General features: G+C 41.6%; 1 protein-coding gene across 1 annotated transcript in view; it reads left to right on the top strand.

Annotated features, from left to right (window-relative positions):
• prkra (protein kinase, interferon-inducible double stranded RNA dependent activator) overlaps positions 1–12555 on the top strand; it is a 33464-nt gene extending 20909 nt beyond the window's left edge. The window contains exons 7-8 of the mRNA XM_028806229.2: positions 8277–8430; positions 11521–12555. Coding sequence (XP_028662062.2) covers positions 8277–8430; positions 11521–11675 — 309 coding nt within the window. The 3' untranslated portion in view covers positions 11676–12555. The remainder of the gene's footprint in view (positions 1–8276; positions 8431–11520) is intronic.
• Positions 12556–14029: the final 1474 nt, after the last annotated feature.

A 14029-nucleotide genomic window follows, 5' to 3' on the forward strand; every position in this document is an offset into this window, starting at 1 on the left:
CAGACCCTTTTCCTTCAGGTCGTCTTTTACTTTATTCATCAATCTTCATTTTGGTCTGCCTCACTTTCTCTTTTCCCCCATACTTGCATTCCCATCACTCTTTTCCTCACATATTCCTTGTCTATTATTCCTTACTTAACATACTTTCTTGTCCTTGCTTAGATATCTCTCCCACTTCTGTAGTATCTCAAACTGTCTTGTTTCTTATTCTGTCCTTTTTTTGAGGCCATCTTCAAATTCTCATTTTTGCCACATCCAGCTTCTCCTGCTCTTCCTTTACTGCCTATGACTCAGCTCCATGCGTCATTGCTGCTTTCACCACTGTCTTAAAAACCTGACATTTAACCTTCACTTTAATTCTTCAATATCGTGATACTCCTGATAACTTCTTCCAGTTGTTCCATCCACACTGCTCTCCTCTGTGTTATCTCTTCATCTGATGTTCCATCTTAGGTTATCACTGATCCCAGATATTTACACTTACCCAGTCTTTTCAATATTCTCCCTGCGGCTTAAATAGCCACCAGGAGAGACTACCAGCCCAGCTTGGTGCCAGTCCCAAGTCCAGATAAATAGAGAGGGTTAGTGTCGGGAAGGGCATCCAGCTGTACAACTTGAGCCAACACCTTAATGTTGGAATCTGTCTAATGTGAATGAAAAGGCTTATGGTCTTTAATTTTATTATCATTAACTGCAAAGAGATGCTTCATAATAGCATGCATGTATGTATAATAAAAGCTTAACTTACTGTGAGGTTAGAACTTTTAGAGTACTGTACTTTCTCTGATAATCTTGTGCCTTACACTGTGCTGTGTTAAAGAGGTCAAGTCTGGGACCGACTTTTAGAAACCCAGCTTGTCACAGCAAACTTGTGTGTGACTCCATACTGGTCAGCTCTGGGTCACTTTAGAGACACCAGATAATCAAATATACACATCTTTTGATGTACTACTACCTTATGAAGTAATATTATATAAGTAAGTAATAATCCACCAAGATAGATGGATTAGCAGATAATTTGGAATCCGTTGTATCATCGCAGACAGGCTTGGGCAGATTTGTGGCAGATAAAATTTAATGTCATTAAATGTAAAGAATTACACATGGGAGGTAAAAATGTGAGGTTTCAATACACAATGGGCGGTCGGACAATCGAGAGTTCACCTTATGAGAAGGATTTAGGAGTCGTAGTGGACTCTAAGCTATCGACTTCCAGGCAGTGCTCAGAAGCCATTAAGAAGGCTCACAGAATGTCAGGTTATATAGCGCCTTGATGTGTGGAGTACAAGTCACAGGAGGCTCTGCTCAAGCTTTATAACACACTGGTGAGGCCTCATCTGGAGTCCTGGGTGCAGTTTGGGTCTCAACCCTACAAAAAGGACATAGCAGCACAAGAAAAGGTCCAGAGAAGAGCGCCTAGGCTGATTCAGGGCTACAGGAGATGAGTTATGAAGAAAGATGAAAAGAGCTGAGCCTTTACAGAGATGAAGGGGAGACCTGACTGAAGCGTTTAAAATCATGAAGGGAATTAGTCCAGCAGATCGAGATGATGACTTTAAAATGAGTTCATCAAGAACACGGGGACACAGCTAGAAACTTGTGAAGGGAAAATTTCACACAAACATTTGTAAAGTTTTTCTTTACACAAAGAACGAAAGACACTTGGAACAAGCAACCAAGTAGTGTGGTAGACGGTAAGACTTTGGGCACTTTCAAAACTCGACTTGATGTGTTTTTGGAAGAAATAAGTGGACAGGACTGGCAAGCTTTAATGGGCTGAATGGCCTGTTCTCATCTCGAATATTCTACTACAAAAGCAGAAATATTATTCTACAAATCGCAATTCCTCATTCTACAGATTGTTTTTGATTTGGAATTTCTTCAGTCACGCTGGCTGGAAAGTACCAATAGTTCCCTGTTAGTTTCTCTGGAGGTTTCTCACTTTCTAGTATATTTATCCACTGATGACTTCATTTATTGTGTCCTGTGATTGTACTAATGATGCTTATTGTGTACAACTGAAATATTAATGAGCTGCACTTAGTGACTGTGTAGTGGCCTTAAAACATCCCCTTAGCAATCTTTTAAATTCTAACATGAGTTTGTTGTAATATAAGAATGATTTGCATTTACGTTTTACTTTTAAGTTTTTTGCTTAGCAGATGTTTTTATCCAAAGAGGAGATCAAAGTAGTGAGAAGTCAAGCAAAATGACCCCTTTTATTGGCTAACTAAAAAGATTACAATATGCAAGCTTTCGAGGCAACTTCAGGCAACACACTACAACACCCTAGTACTAAAGAGGTCAAAGTAATCTAGTAACCTCAGTCTAAGGATTATTTTTGAACAAGTGTAGCAGGACAGGTTATAAAAGTTGATCACTACATGTGCAGTGCTGTAAAGCTAACATATCGAGGAAATCCTCAATTAACGGTATGATATATATCCACAGAGCAAAGAACCTTCATTAACAATTTGATAGACATTCACTCAACAGTAGGGGTTTAAAATCACTTCTTAAAAGCATTGACGGTGTCAGCAGTTTGGTTGGAGGTGGGCAGCTTGTTCCACCAACTAGGAGGTACAAGTGAAAAGATTCCGTATTGAGAGTTGGTAACAGTAGAGGTGGCATCACCAGTCACTGTTCACTGGCCAACTCGAGTGGGAGAGTAAGTGCATAGCACCTTGAGTATCTTCACAGGTGCTGATCACTGACTACTCTGTATGCAAGCATCAAGAATTTGAACTTTAATGTGTGCTGCTACAGGGGGCAAGTGTAGCGACTTAAAGGGAGGAGTGACATGCGCCTGTCTTGGCTGGTTAAATACAACACTGGCTTCTCTATTCTGGACCGTCTGCTCTGACTTATTGTCACGCCTGGAGTACTGCAACTCGGTACGTAGCATTAGCGCCAGCATCTGTCAAGACCAAAGCCTGGACCAGATGTTGGATAAGGTCTGATTTTATTTTTTGCGAATGTTCTATGGAGTGAATCTGCGTAAATGGTAGACAATGTAAACACAGAATGCTTTCAAAAATGGAAGTGTTAATCATTTATTTTTATCAATCAACAAAATGCAGTGAATGAACAAAAGAGAAATCTAAATCAAATCAATATTTGGTGTGACCACCCTTTGCCTTCAAAACAGCATCAATTCTTCTAGGTACACTTGCACACAGTTTTTGAAGGAACTTGGCTGGTAGGTTGTTCCAAACATCTTGGAGAACTAACCCCAGATCTTCTGTGGATGTAGGCTTCCTCACATCTTTCTGTCTGTTCATGTAATCCCAGACACACTCGATGTTGAGATCAGGGCTCTGTGGGGGCCATACCATCACTTCCAGGACTTCTTGTTCTTCTTTACGCTGAAGATAGTTCTTAATAACTTTGGCTGTATGTTTGGGGTCGTTGTCCTGCTGCAGAATAAATTTGGGGCCAATCATACGCCTCCCTGGTGGTATTGCATGATGGATAAGTATCTGCCTGTATTTCTCAGCATTGAGAACACCATTAATCCTGACCAGATCTCCAACTCCATTTGCAAAAAATGCAGCCCCAAACGTTCAAGGAACCTCCACCATGCTTCACTGTTGCCTGCAGACACATTATTGTACCGCTCTCCAGCCCTTCAACGAACAAACTGCCTTCTGCTACAGTCAAATATTTCAAATTTTGACTCATCAGTCCAGAGCACCTGCTGCCATTTTTCTGCACCCCAGTTCCTATGTTTTCATGCATACTTGAGTCGCTTGGCCTTGTTTCCACATCGGAGGTATGGCTTTTTGGCTGCAACTCTTCCATGAACACCACTTCTGGCCAGACTTCTCCGGACAGTAGATGGGTGTACCTGGGTCCCACTGGTTTCTGCCAGTTCTGAGCGGATGGCACTGCTGGACATCTTCCGATTTCGAAGGGTAATAAGCTTGATGTGTCTTTCATCTGCTGCACTAAGTTTCCTTGGCCGACCACTGTGTCTACGATCCTCAACGTTGCCCGTTTCTTTGTGCTTCTTCAAAAGAGCTTGAACAGCACATCTTGAAACCCCAGTCTGCTTTGAAATCTTTGTTTGGGAGAGACCTTGCTGATGCAGTAAAACTACCTTGTGTCTTGTTGCTGTGCTCAATCTTGCCATGACATGAAACTGTCTTCATAACCTCACCTTGGTAGCAGAGTTTGGCTGTTCCTCACCCAGTTTGAAGCTGTTTCTGTTTCAGTTAATGACTGTGTTTCAACCTACGTGTGACATTGATGATCATTAGCACCTGTTTGGTAGAATTGGTTGATCAAACACCTGACTAGAATGCTACAAAATCCCTGACTTTGTGCAAGTGGACCGATAAGAATTGATGCTGGTTTGAAGGCAAAAGGTAGGAACACCAAATATTGATTTGATTTAGATTTGTCTTTTGTTCGCTCACTTTGCATTTTGTAAATTGATAACAATAAACAATCATTATATTTCTGAAAGCATTCTTTGTTTACAGCATTTTATCACACCTGCCTAAAACTTTTGCACAGTACTGTATATATATGTGTATGTATGTATATGTATGTGTATATATGTATGTATGTATGTATATATATGAATATAAAATAATATAATATACAGTGGAACCTCGGATTACAACCCTAATTTGTTCCAAAACTCTGGTTGTGACCCAAAGTAATTTTCCCCACAGGATTGTATGTAAATACTGCTCCTATGGTCTGGAACGGATTAATTGTATGTAAATATATATACGCTCACTTGCTGTACAGGGAGAGACTGAACATTTGTGGAAATCATCTGCGCGTACAAACTGGAAGGGAAACTGGCTTGTTCATCACCCGAGTGTGTGGTCGTGAACAGATGCAAAAGTTTGGCGAACTTTTTTGGTCGTAACCCGATTTGTATGTGTTCAGAGACGTTCGTGAACCAAGGTTCCACTGTATATGTGTGTGTATATAGATATATCTATCTAATTTTTTTTTTTTACCAAACTTAGTTTTCTAATTTCTTTCTTGTTCCCAAAACACAAAATTTGGAAAATAACACATCACTTAATTAGCCCAGGAGTCCAATTAAAAACAGAAGCTGGTTGGAACAAAAACCTGCAGCCACAGTGTGCCCCCCAGGACCGAGGTTAGGAAGCACTGCCTTAACCTGTCTGGTCTCTTATTGGTTTTATTTAATTTCTTTCTGTCTTGTTGTTAGATGCAACTGAGACGGCAAATTTTGTGTTTTCTTGAGTAAGCATGACTAAATTAAAGCAACCTTGAAATAGGATGCCTAATAAGCAAATACTTTATTGCTGGCTTTGTGTTTTTTTAATTTTATGGATATGTTTTGTCATGGTGGGGTCCTATGGTGACCCTATTTTCTCTTTTCGACTCTTTATTTTGCCCCAGATCCCTTCTGCAGCCACCGTATGTTCACTTTTACCAATCTAGTCATTGTCCGGATTAGCTGCTATTGTAGCTCAATATGTCCCCCTTTCTTTTACATCTCTAACCCCAGGCAATTAAATGGAGTACTGGAACTGGCAGGGGAGAGCGTTGCACTTTTCTTCTTATTTAGATTAATTTAGGATTTCAAATTGTGTCCAAATTTATAAGCCGAGTAAAAATAAGTGTGATGATAATATCAGTACCATTAGGATAATAAGAAGTTCATCTTGCTTAGGCTGTCTGTTTTAATATGTTGATTATATCTGGTGCATTGTGGTCCAGCATGGCCTTTGGATAGCATGGCAGACAAGACAGCGTGGCCATCTGCATGAATGAAGTTGCAGAGAGAGACACGTCACCAGTTTATCCAGTCCTTGACACACCTCTTGGATGAGTGGGGGTCTGTTTGTGTCTCTTCGTCTCTGCCACTAGACTCCATTCCGTCCCTGGCCTTTTTATTTTGACCTCCTGCAATGCCCCAGGCTGTCTTCCTAGAGGAAGAAGGGATTGTCATTCTTCTAAAATTTGACCTCCTCCCGGAGGCTCATAAATTCTACTTTTGATGTCGGAGATCGAGTATCAAAGCAGCAGCTTCACATTCGGCGGTGATGTGGGTTACTCTTGTGCTGACGATTACAGGCAGGTCGATGCAATGCCTTCAGGCCGCCACCTCTTGAGAAGCACTTCATTAAAGTTCTTATATGATGTGGTAGGGTCATAATGGGGTCCAAACAACAACTGGCTCATCCAGCTTCCATCCCAAGTTAAGCTATTTAAAACTAGGTATTGTTTGACATTAAAAGAAAAAAAAGAATTGGCAGCCAACATCCTAGATATTACTCTCCATTACAGTGGAACCTCGGTTCACAAATGTCTTGGTACACGTTGTCGCAGTTGAGGCTGTTATCGACCTCTTGAACCCTCAGGTACCACTCCCAACACTGGGTAAAAATCCAATTATTATTTGTTTTATAATAATGTGCACAAAGCACCCTCCACTCCACACTACTCATACAATCAATAATCAATACACTATAATAACCAATCCTCCTCTCCCAGACGCGTTGCCACCCTTCCACCCAGCTCAGTTCGCCATCTGGGATTTCCCATAGTCCTTTTATAGTCCTTGACCTGGAAGTGTTTCGCCCTCTCTGTCCACGTGACTAGGAGGAACACTTCCAGGTCATATAAAAACTCCACTTCTTCACCCCGGAAGCACGTCGTTCCTTCCGGTCATGTGTTTATGACGCACTTCCGGATTATAGGGCACGTAGCACTCTGTGAGCCTCCCTGTAGCGACTCCTGGCGGCCCTGACGTTACCCAGCAGGGCTGTGTATTAAAACTCCATAGTCCATGATGCCCTGCTGGAACTCGGGACATCCCTATGTTGCAGGTAGGGCTCCATCTGGCGGCTTGGAGGTGTTGGCCGGAATATATGGCCGGCAATCCCTCACAACGTAGAAATCGGTTTACGACCAAAAATTTCACCAAACTTTTTGCCTCGGTTCACGACCACACACTCGGTATACGAACAAGCCAGTTTCCCTTTCGGTTTGTACGTGTTCAGTCTCTCCCTGTGCATTTCCTGTACAGTGAGCGAGAGAGAGAGAGAGAGCGCGACACACACACACACACAGGCAGCACGAGAGAGAGCTGAACTCATAAGACAGAGAAGGCAGTTAAAGAATGCACTGGGCTTGATTTTGTTTTCACTTCTGTTTACAGCGATCGGTTCGTAGCCTGCATTGTTGCAATGTTACTTTTCTTGGTGGTTTATTAAATTACGGATTTTTTCAAATGTTCATTTTTTTCCCTGTGCTTAAAACTCATTTTTTTAAAAAAAAAGTGTTTTTAGCCAGCAGATGGTAGCGCTATAGCATGAACTATTGCAGTGTTAGTTTTCTCTGCTGTTCAAGGTTTTCTCAGTGTTATTCAATGTTTTTACATTTAGTTTGCTATTACGCTGTGCATTCTATGGTATAATTAACTAGACTTGTGCTTAAAAACTTAAAAAATATATATATTTACATACAGTTCGTACGGTCTGGAACGGATTAATTGTATTTACATACAATCCTATGGGGGAAATTACTTCGGGTCACGACCAGATCGGTTTACGATCAGAGTTTTGGAACGAATTATGGTCGTGAACCGAGGTTCCACTGTACATGGCGGCAAGACTTCCTGGTCCTTGTGGTCAGAGCAGGCTTGAGGGATTGTAATGAAATGTCATTTAAAATATTGATGTCCAAAACCATATGAAGCTTTTCAAGTGGGCAACAATATTTTATACATTTTACAGAAAGACAATGTAAAGATGATGGGGGTAATTTGTTCGTATTTTCTGGGTATTGGCACTCTTAACCCCTTAATCCAGTCCAGGGTTGTGGGGGCCTGGAGACGATCCCTAAAAAAAAAAAAGGGCCCATCCATCACAAGCCTTTTGACTCGTCTGCACACACATTAACAGACGGGGCCAAATATAAAATATTTTAATGTCAAGTACTTTACAGTGTTTACCACATCCCAGCCTTGTACGTAAAGAGCAGCAGTAATCCTATTTATTATTCCTTTTCATTGGTGCTTTGCGAATATTTAATTTGAGGTTTTGCGTGATTTTATTCGAATAAAAAAAAAAAGTGGGTGTCTATTTTCATGGAGACCCAAATGTTTACGTAGTCGGGTGGAGGTCTCGGAAGTTAGCAAATTTGACCCACCCCAGTGCCGAAGCACTTGGGAATGTAAAAGGCTTAATGAAAACTTTAAAAGAAGTGGAGAATTTCATAGCCTCAAATACAAATTGTAAATGAAACATCAATATGTTTGTGTTTTTTCTTTTTCACCTAAGGCTAAATTCAAATGGGAGAATCTGAAGAATTCTGCAGCAGAAAAAATTTCACTTCTGAAGAGAACTCCGTTAAGTCTGCCTAACGCCAATTATGAACAGATGTTATCCGAACTGGCTCAAGAGCAAGGCTTTGAAGTCCTGTACCTGGACATAGGTAATGTCAAAAGAAAATAACAAATTGTACTCCCAGGTCCGTTTGTTTTTGCAAGTGTGCGCAATACACTGCCAGGCCAAAAAAAAAAAAAAAGTCGCCACCTGGATTTAACTAATCAAATAGGTACGAGCCTCCTATTGGCTAATTACTGCATGGGCGATTATCTTTCAGCTGGCAACAAGTTATTTAACCCCAACTGGTGCAATGAGTTGCTTCTCATTTCTTAAACAACCATGTTGAAAGACGCATCTCGTGGTCGTGGAAAAGATGTTAGTCTGTTTGAGAAGGGTCAAATTATTGGCATGCATCAAGCAGAGAAAACCTCTAAGGAGACTGCAGAAACTACTAATGCGTTGGACAGTTCTTAACCCAATTTTATTAAAAACTGGAAGGATAGTGGGACCCATCGTCTTTGAGGAAGAAATGTGGCCGGAAAAAAATCCTGAATGATCGTGATCGGCGATCACTTAAACGTTTGGTGAAATCAAATCAAAGAAAAACAACAGTAGAACTCAGGTCTATGTTTAATAGTGAAAGTAAGAGCATTTCCACACGCACAATGCGAAGGGAACTCAAGGAATTGGGACTGAACAGCTGTGTAGCTGTAAGAAAACCACTAATCAGTGAGGCAAACTGGGAAAAAAAGGCTTCAATTTGCTAGGGAGCATAAAGATTGGACTCTGGAGCAATGGAAGAAGTTCATGGATTGGCCAGACCTTAACCCCATTGAGAATCTTTGGGGTGTGCTGGAGTAAGGCTTTGCGCAGCGGTCAGACTCTGCCATCATCAATGCAAGATCTTGGTGAAAAATTAATGCAACACTGGATGGAACTAAATCTTGTGACATTGCAGAAGCTTATCGAAACAATACCACAGCGAATGTGTGCCGTAATCAAAGCTAAAGGCGGTCCAACGAAATATTGGTGTGTGTGACCTTTTTTTTTTGGTGGCGACTTTTTTTTTTTTGGCCAGGCAGTGTGTAATAGTTTTGTTGGATTTAAAGTTGCATTTGTAAGCTCATGCAGCTCTTAGACAAAAGCATTTACGATACAACTGTTCATTTACAGTGGATCCAGAAAGTCTTCAGACCCCTTCTGTGTTGTCTTGTTTGTTTGTTGGCCCCAGTTGTTACTTGATTGATTTTGACCTGCGCGGAGTGTATACTCTAAAGCAGGGGTGTCAAACTCTGGTCCTGGAGGGCCGCAATGGCTGCAGGTTTTCATTCTAACCACCTTCTTAAATAGTGACCTGTTTTTGTTGCTAATTAGCTTCTTTTGCCTTAGTTTTAATTAACTCAACTCAGACCCCTTAGTTCCTTCTATTTCCTTAATTAGCAGCCAATCAATAATGAGAGACAAAACAGGCAAACAGGTGATCAGCTTAACCACATTATCTGAACATAAAGAAAGATGAGGGTCTTATTAAGTTTGATCTCTCAGGTCAATAATCAGAAACAGAAAATCAACAGTTTGGGAAATGTCTGCTGTAGCAGAAAGAGAGCAGCAGCAAGCCGAGGATTTAAGTAACGGGTTTAATTAACAGCAAGAATTGGCTTCTCATTAAGAAACTGGCTGGAGTTTGAAACCCCAGTTGAGCTGGTCATCTGTTGGCTCGTTTCACATCACATTTCTGTTAGGCTGCCATTTAATGAAGAAAAGAATCAATTGAGAGGACTGAATCCTTAAACAGGGCTATTAAAATGAAGGGAAAAGGAGTTCATTAGCAGTGAAAACAGGTCAGTGATTAGGAAAAGGGTGAGAATGAAAACCTGCAGCCACTGCGGCCCTCCAGGCCTGGAGTTCGACACCTGTGCTCTAAAGTGTAATTTTTGGTCCTCCATATAATTTTGAGTTTGACACTCCGGACATGTAGTGCATGGCCTGTTATGACTTACGAAGTGCGACGTCCTTCACATCTTTTACAGCGCAGTGGTGGCCAGTGCAGATTTCTACGTTGTGGTATGCTGGGCAGGTAATGTCAGTCCGGAGAGGCCCACCGAATCAACAAGCTTAATGAAAGGGCAGGCTCAGTTGTAAGATGGTAGTAGCAGAAACGGAGAGAATGAAATGAAAACCGAGGGCCATTCTAACCAATGCTGCACATCCTCTCTGTGACACACAAATACTGAGGACTTTCAGCCAATGAATTATTCAGCTGAAGTGTGTCAAGAACTGCAACAGGGGCTCACGAACAGATATGAAGAGGCTTCACTGCAAGATTCTCAACATTAGTTAGCCACAAAAGCAAGATTACAGTGTGGAGGGGAAAAAGAGCTATTCAGAATTCTGGGAAAAAGGTCTTGTGGACAGAAGAGACAAAGATGAACCTGCATGAGCGTGATGGCGAGAGCAAAGTATGGAGACCGAAAGGAACTGCTGTCCAAAGCAGACCACCTTACCTGTTAAACATGGCAGTGCTGGGGGTGTTATGGCTGCCACAGGTTCTGGCACACTTCTCTTCATTGCTGACGGCACAATGAATTCTGAGGTGTGTAGAAACATCTGACCTGCTGAAGTTCCATTGAAGGCTTCCAAACTCGCTGGGTGGCACTTCATCCTACAACAAGATAATGAGCCAAACACACTGCTGAGGCCACACAGGAGTTTATCAAAGCTACAGAATGGAATATTCTTGAATGGCCAAGCCAGTCACACAGTTTCAGTCCAACTGAGCAGGCCTTCCATATGCTGAAGAGAAAACAAATAGGAGCTGAAGATGGCTGCATTAGAGGCTTGGCAGAGCATCGCCAGAGAAGACCCTCAGCACCTGGAGATGTCTATGAATGGCAGACTTCAAGCAGCCACTGAATGTGAGGGATAAGTGACAAAGAACTAAATATAATGGCTTTAGTAGACTTCCCATTGCTGTGTCCAAATGTCAGGGTGCAATGAAATTGGGGTGGGGAGGACCATGTAGAAGAAGTGTTGTCATTTCATTTGTCATTTCTACATAATGTGTGAGCAAAATGTCTGTGTATGTAATGGTGCCTTTCATTTCTCTCGATGCATCCCACTCTTTTATCCTGTCGCTTCTCTCTGTATGATGCAGTGGTCGTGGCACATGGCTGATCATCTGGTATTTTCTTTGCAGATGAGCTGACAGTAAATGGACAATACCAGTGCTTAGCAGAACTCTCCACTGTCCCAGTTGTTTTGTGCCATGGCACTGGGATTTCACAAGGCAATGCTCGGGAGGACGCAGCCCACAATGTACTGCAGTACCTGAAGATCAAAGCCTTCAAATAGACCCCCATTTTTATTGCCTCAACTGACAAAGCTGTGATGGGTGACATCCTTCAAATATATGAATTATATAAATAGATGTCTTCACTGATTAGGTAAAATGTACGGGATTAATCCCCCAAAAAACAGAAGGTGCGCAAACATAAACCAGTCCAAAGCAGCCATCTTCACCAGTCTGATAAGAGCTCATGTGGCCCGTCACTTTATTGATGGTGTGGCTGATTTTAAAGTCTAAATCTGAAATTCTCATTTGTATGAAGGTCTGGGCCAGGTGCAATTTCTTTATGAATTGGAGACGTACTTCTTTTTATATAACTAATATCAAAATGAAGGTCCTAGAACTTTTTATATTGTACAGTTTACATGCATTAAAAAAGATTAGAAAGATTAGAAAATTTCAATATATTTTTCCAGTTAAGTCCAAATGATGATGATCAGGAGAAATTCAGGGACAAAAATATAAATGAAGACCCAAACTTAGAAATATGCCCTCTATTGTTTAATTGTTTTATCTTTAAAGTTTTTTTTTTGTTAATCTCATTTTGCTATCTGTTCTATGCAAAGAGAAGTAAATTGGGTCAAGTTTGTAATTTTCTGCTTATTATTATTTTTTTTTCCCCCTTTCCGGTATTTCCTTTAGATATATTTGAAAGATGTGGAGAGTTTCAGGTATAGTAAAATGAGTTCATGTTTTTATCTTGTATTGGAGGAAATGTACAGTTTAAAGAAATGAACTAACTAAGGGCCCAGTGAATATTCTGGAAACTGCTGTGCTGAAGAAGTGCGACTTTGTATTTGTCTCCACGACTGTGGGATGGACTTGTGAGTTTGTTGTATTTATTTATTATTTATTTTTAACCTGACTCAGTTTGTTTTTTGTGTTTAAAAAAAAAAAAAAAAAAAAAAAAAAAAAATTTTTAAATCTATAACCATGTGCAAGAATGAAATCTGTCATGATGTGTATGTGTGTGTTTTATTTTTCATTTAGTGGTTATGTCCCCCCGTGACCCTGTGTTCGGATTCAGCGGGTTGGAAAATGGATGGATGGATGGGTTATGTCCCCAGTATGTTGGAACCTTTCTGCCCCATTTGTCACATGCAGCTTCACCTCTGCACAGTGTGCGTCAATAGAGGTTTATATTTAAGTAAAAAAAGAAGTTCTGTTGTGGATTAATTTTGCTACATGTCTGATGTTACATTCTTTTCCAAACAAAGCAAACCCATGTGAATGTGAAGCTCTGTCAGACCGACCTCCTCTCAAACGAAACCTTTCATACTCTGCACTCTGAAGTCAATACAGAATAAAAGACCAAGGCCGTTACAAAAGACATCCAAATGCAGCATGTACTGTGATATTTTTAATTCTTCTTTCGGCTGCTCCTGTTAGGGGTTGCCACAGCCGATCATCTTCTTCCATATCTTCCTGTCCTCTCCATCTTGTTCTGTCACACCCATCACCTGCATGTCCTCTCACCACATCCATAAACCTTCTCTTAGGCCTTCCTCTTTTCCTCTTCCCTGACAGCTCTATCCTTAACAGCCTTCTCCCAATATACCCAGCATGCATCTCCCCTCTGCACATGTCCAAACCAACACCATCTCACCTCTCTGACTTTGTCTCCCAACCAGAGCTCACCCTTTAATGTCCTCATTTCTAATCCTGTCCATCCTCCTCACACCCAGTGCGAATCTTAGCATCTTTAACTCTGCCACCTCCAGCTGTCTCTTGTGCCACCGTCTCCAACCCATATAACATGGCTGGTGTCACTACCGCCCTGTAGACCTTCCCTGTCACTCTTGCTGATACCCGTCTGTCACAAATCACTCCTGACACTCTGCTCCACCCACTCCACCCTGCCTGCACTCTCTTTTTCACTACTCTGTACTGTTGATCCCAAGTATTTAAACTCGTCCACCTTCGCCAACTCTACTCCCTGCATCCTCACCATTCCACTGACCTCCCTCTCATTCACACACATGTATTCTGTCTTGGTGGTCCTACTGACCTTCATTCCTCTCCTCTCTAGAGCAGATCTCCACCTCTCTAGGGTCTCCTCAACCTGCTCCCTACTCTCTCTACAGATCACGATGTCATCAGCATCACAGTCCATGGGGACTCCTGTCTAATCTCATCTGTCAGCCTGTCCATCACCATTGCAAATAAGAAAGGACTCGGAGCCGATCCCTGATGTAATCCCACCTCCGTCACTCCCACCACAGACCTCACTACTGTCACACTTCTCCTTGTTAGTTTGTTTCCATCTTTATCCTTTATCACCCTAACCTGCTGCTCATCTTTCCCAGCTTGGTCCCTCTGTCTAGCCCGCCGGTGCTTTTCTCCCTCCTTAGCGTCGAAC

Source organism: Erpetoichthys calabaricus, chromosome 8 (assembly GCF_900747795.2).
Source record: "Erpetoichthys calabaricus chromosome 8, fErpCal1.3, whole genome shotgun sequence".
In the NCBI taxonomy this organism is placed as follows: domain Eukaryota; kingdom Metazoa; phylum Chordata; class Cladistia; order Polypteriformes; family Polypteridae; genus Erpetoichthys; species Erpetoichthys calabaricus.